Source organism: Triticum dicoccoides, chromosome 3B, assembly GCF_002162155.2.
Source record: "Triticum dicoccoides isolate Atlit2015 ecotype Zavitan chromosome 3B, WEW_v2.0, whole genome shotgun sequence".
Taxonomy (NCBI): domain Eukaryota; kingdom Viridiplantae; phylum Streptophyta; class Magnoliopsida; order Poales; family Poaceae; genus Triticum; species Triticum dicoccoides.
In genome coordinates, this window is record NC_041385.1 from 202289238 (window position 1) to 202290719 (window position 1482).

Consider the following 1482-nt stretch of genomic DNA (forward strand, 5'->3'; position numbering starts at 1 on the left):
GCGTTAGTTTCTGTCGCTAGCTCTGACTGTGCTCGCTGGGCCAGGCCCATGTCACGCATGGGACGCGAGCGCACCATCTCCTTTTTCGTTCGTCTTGTGCTGGCCCAAACTAGCCTTCCACAGCCCAATATAAGCCTCTCCGTTCCAAGGTGTCCACTCCTCTCGGTCCCAAAACCCTAGCAGCCTCTCCCACCCCGCGCCATCCCACCCCCGCCGCAGCCGCAGCAGCAGCCGTAGCCCGATGGAAGTCGACAGAGCCCCGACCGCTGCCGCGGCAGGAGGATCCTCCTCTGGCGCGATGGCGGTGGACGCGGCCGGCGGCGTGGAGAAGCCGCGGTTCGACGCCCTGATGCCAAGCGAGATGAGCGGCGGGAGGCCACAGTACCGCAAGGTCCAGGTGCCGCCGCACCGCTTTGCGCCGCTGAAGAAGGCGTGGCTGGAGATCTACACCCCCGTCTACGAGCACATGAAGGTCGACATCCGCATGAACCTCAAGGTTGGTAACCCGGCTGCGTTTTCTAATGTCCCGTTGCTGCTTCTCTGAATAGTAAGAGCAAGTCCGAATTCGTGTGACCTGTGTTCCCTTCCTCTCATTTAAAACGCGTCATCCGGTCAGTAATTGCGGAGAAAATTATTGGTCTGCTGTTGATCATCGTTTCTTGTACTGTTTGGTTCAAGCACTTGTGTATTATGGAGAAAATCCGCACTAGCTTGTAGCACCTGTGGTTAATGGGGGACAACTTGTAAGATATCTCTGAATGTTTAGCATTTAGCTGTCTCCTTTGTAGCAATTTCATTAGTCTGTTTTTTTTCATCAACAGGCAAAAAGGGTTGAGCTGAAAACAAGGCATGATACACCAGATGTGAGCAACCTTCAGAAGTGTGCGGACTTCGTGCATGCTTTTATGCTTGGATTTGACATTGCCGATGCCGTTGCCTTGCTTCGTCTTGATGACCTGTATGTGGACTCCTTCGAGATCAAGGATGTGAAGACACTTCGAGGGGAGCATCTGTCGCGTGCCATTGGCCGCCTATCAGGGAAAGGAGGCAAGACCAAGTATGCCATTGAGAACTCTACCAGGACTCGCATAGTTATCGCTGATACGAAGATCCACATACTTGGATCCTTCGTTAACATCAAGGTTGCCAGGGATTCACTCTGTAGTCTTATCTTAGGTTCTCCTGCCGGGAAGGTCTATTCGAAGCTAAGGGCTGTATCTGCTAGGATGGCAGAAAGGTATTAGTTGAGTCTGGGTCACATTATATAGCTGCAGTTTTGGCCTTGTAAGGTGTTGTATCCGCTGATTTGTGTCCCTGTGCTATGCATTGTCTTGATATGAAGAACAACTTGGAAGTGCCGAGAGATCTGTGGTGATATTCCTTGTGTTCTGTTCTCGGCTTTTTCTTGGGAAAATGCTGTTCTGATACATGTTATATGTTTGCTTCGACTACTATTTATATATGCCAAACACTATTGTGTAA

The 1482-nt window shown here is 51.1% G+C and overlaps 1 protein-coding gene across 1 annotated transcript; it reads left to right on the plus strand.

Moving 5' to 3' along the window:
• Window positions 1-141: 141 nt before the first annotated feature.
• Window positions 142-1482, plus strand: LOC119275531 (RNA-binding protein pno1-like). The gene is made up of 2 exons (XM_037556394.1): window positions 142-496; window positions 822-1482. The coding sequence occupies exons 1-2, from the start codon at window positions 242-244 to the stop codon at window positions 1242-1244; spliced, it is 678 nt and encodes a 225-aa protein (XP_037412291.1). The 5' UTR covers window positions 142-241; the 3' UTR covers window positions 1245-1482.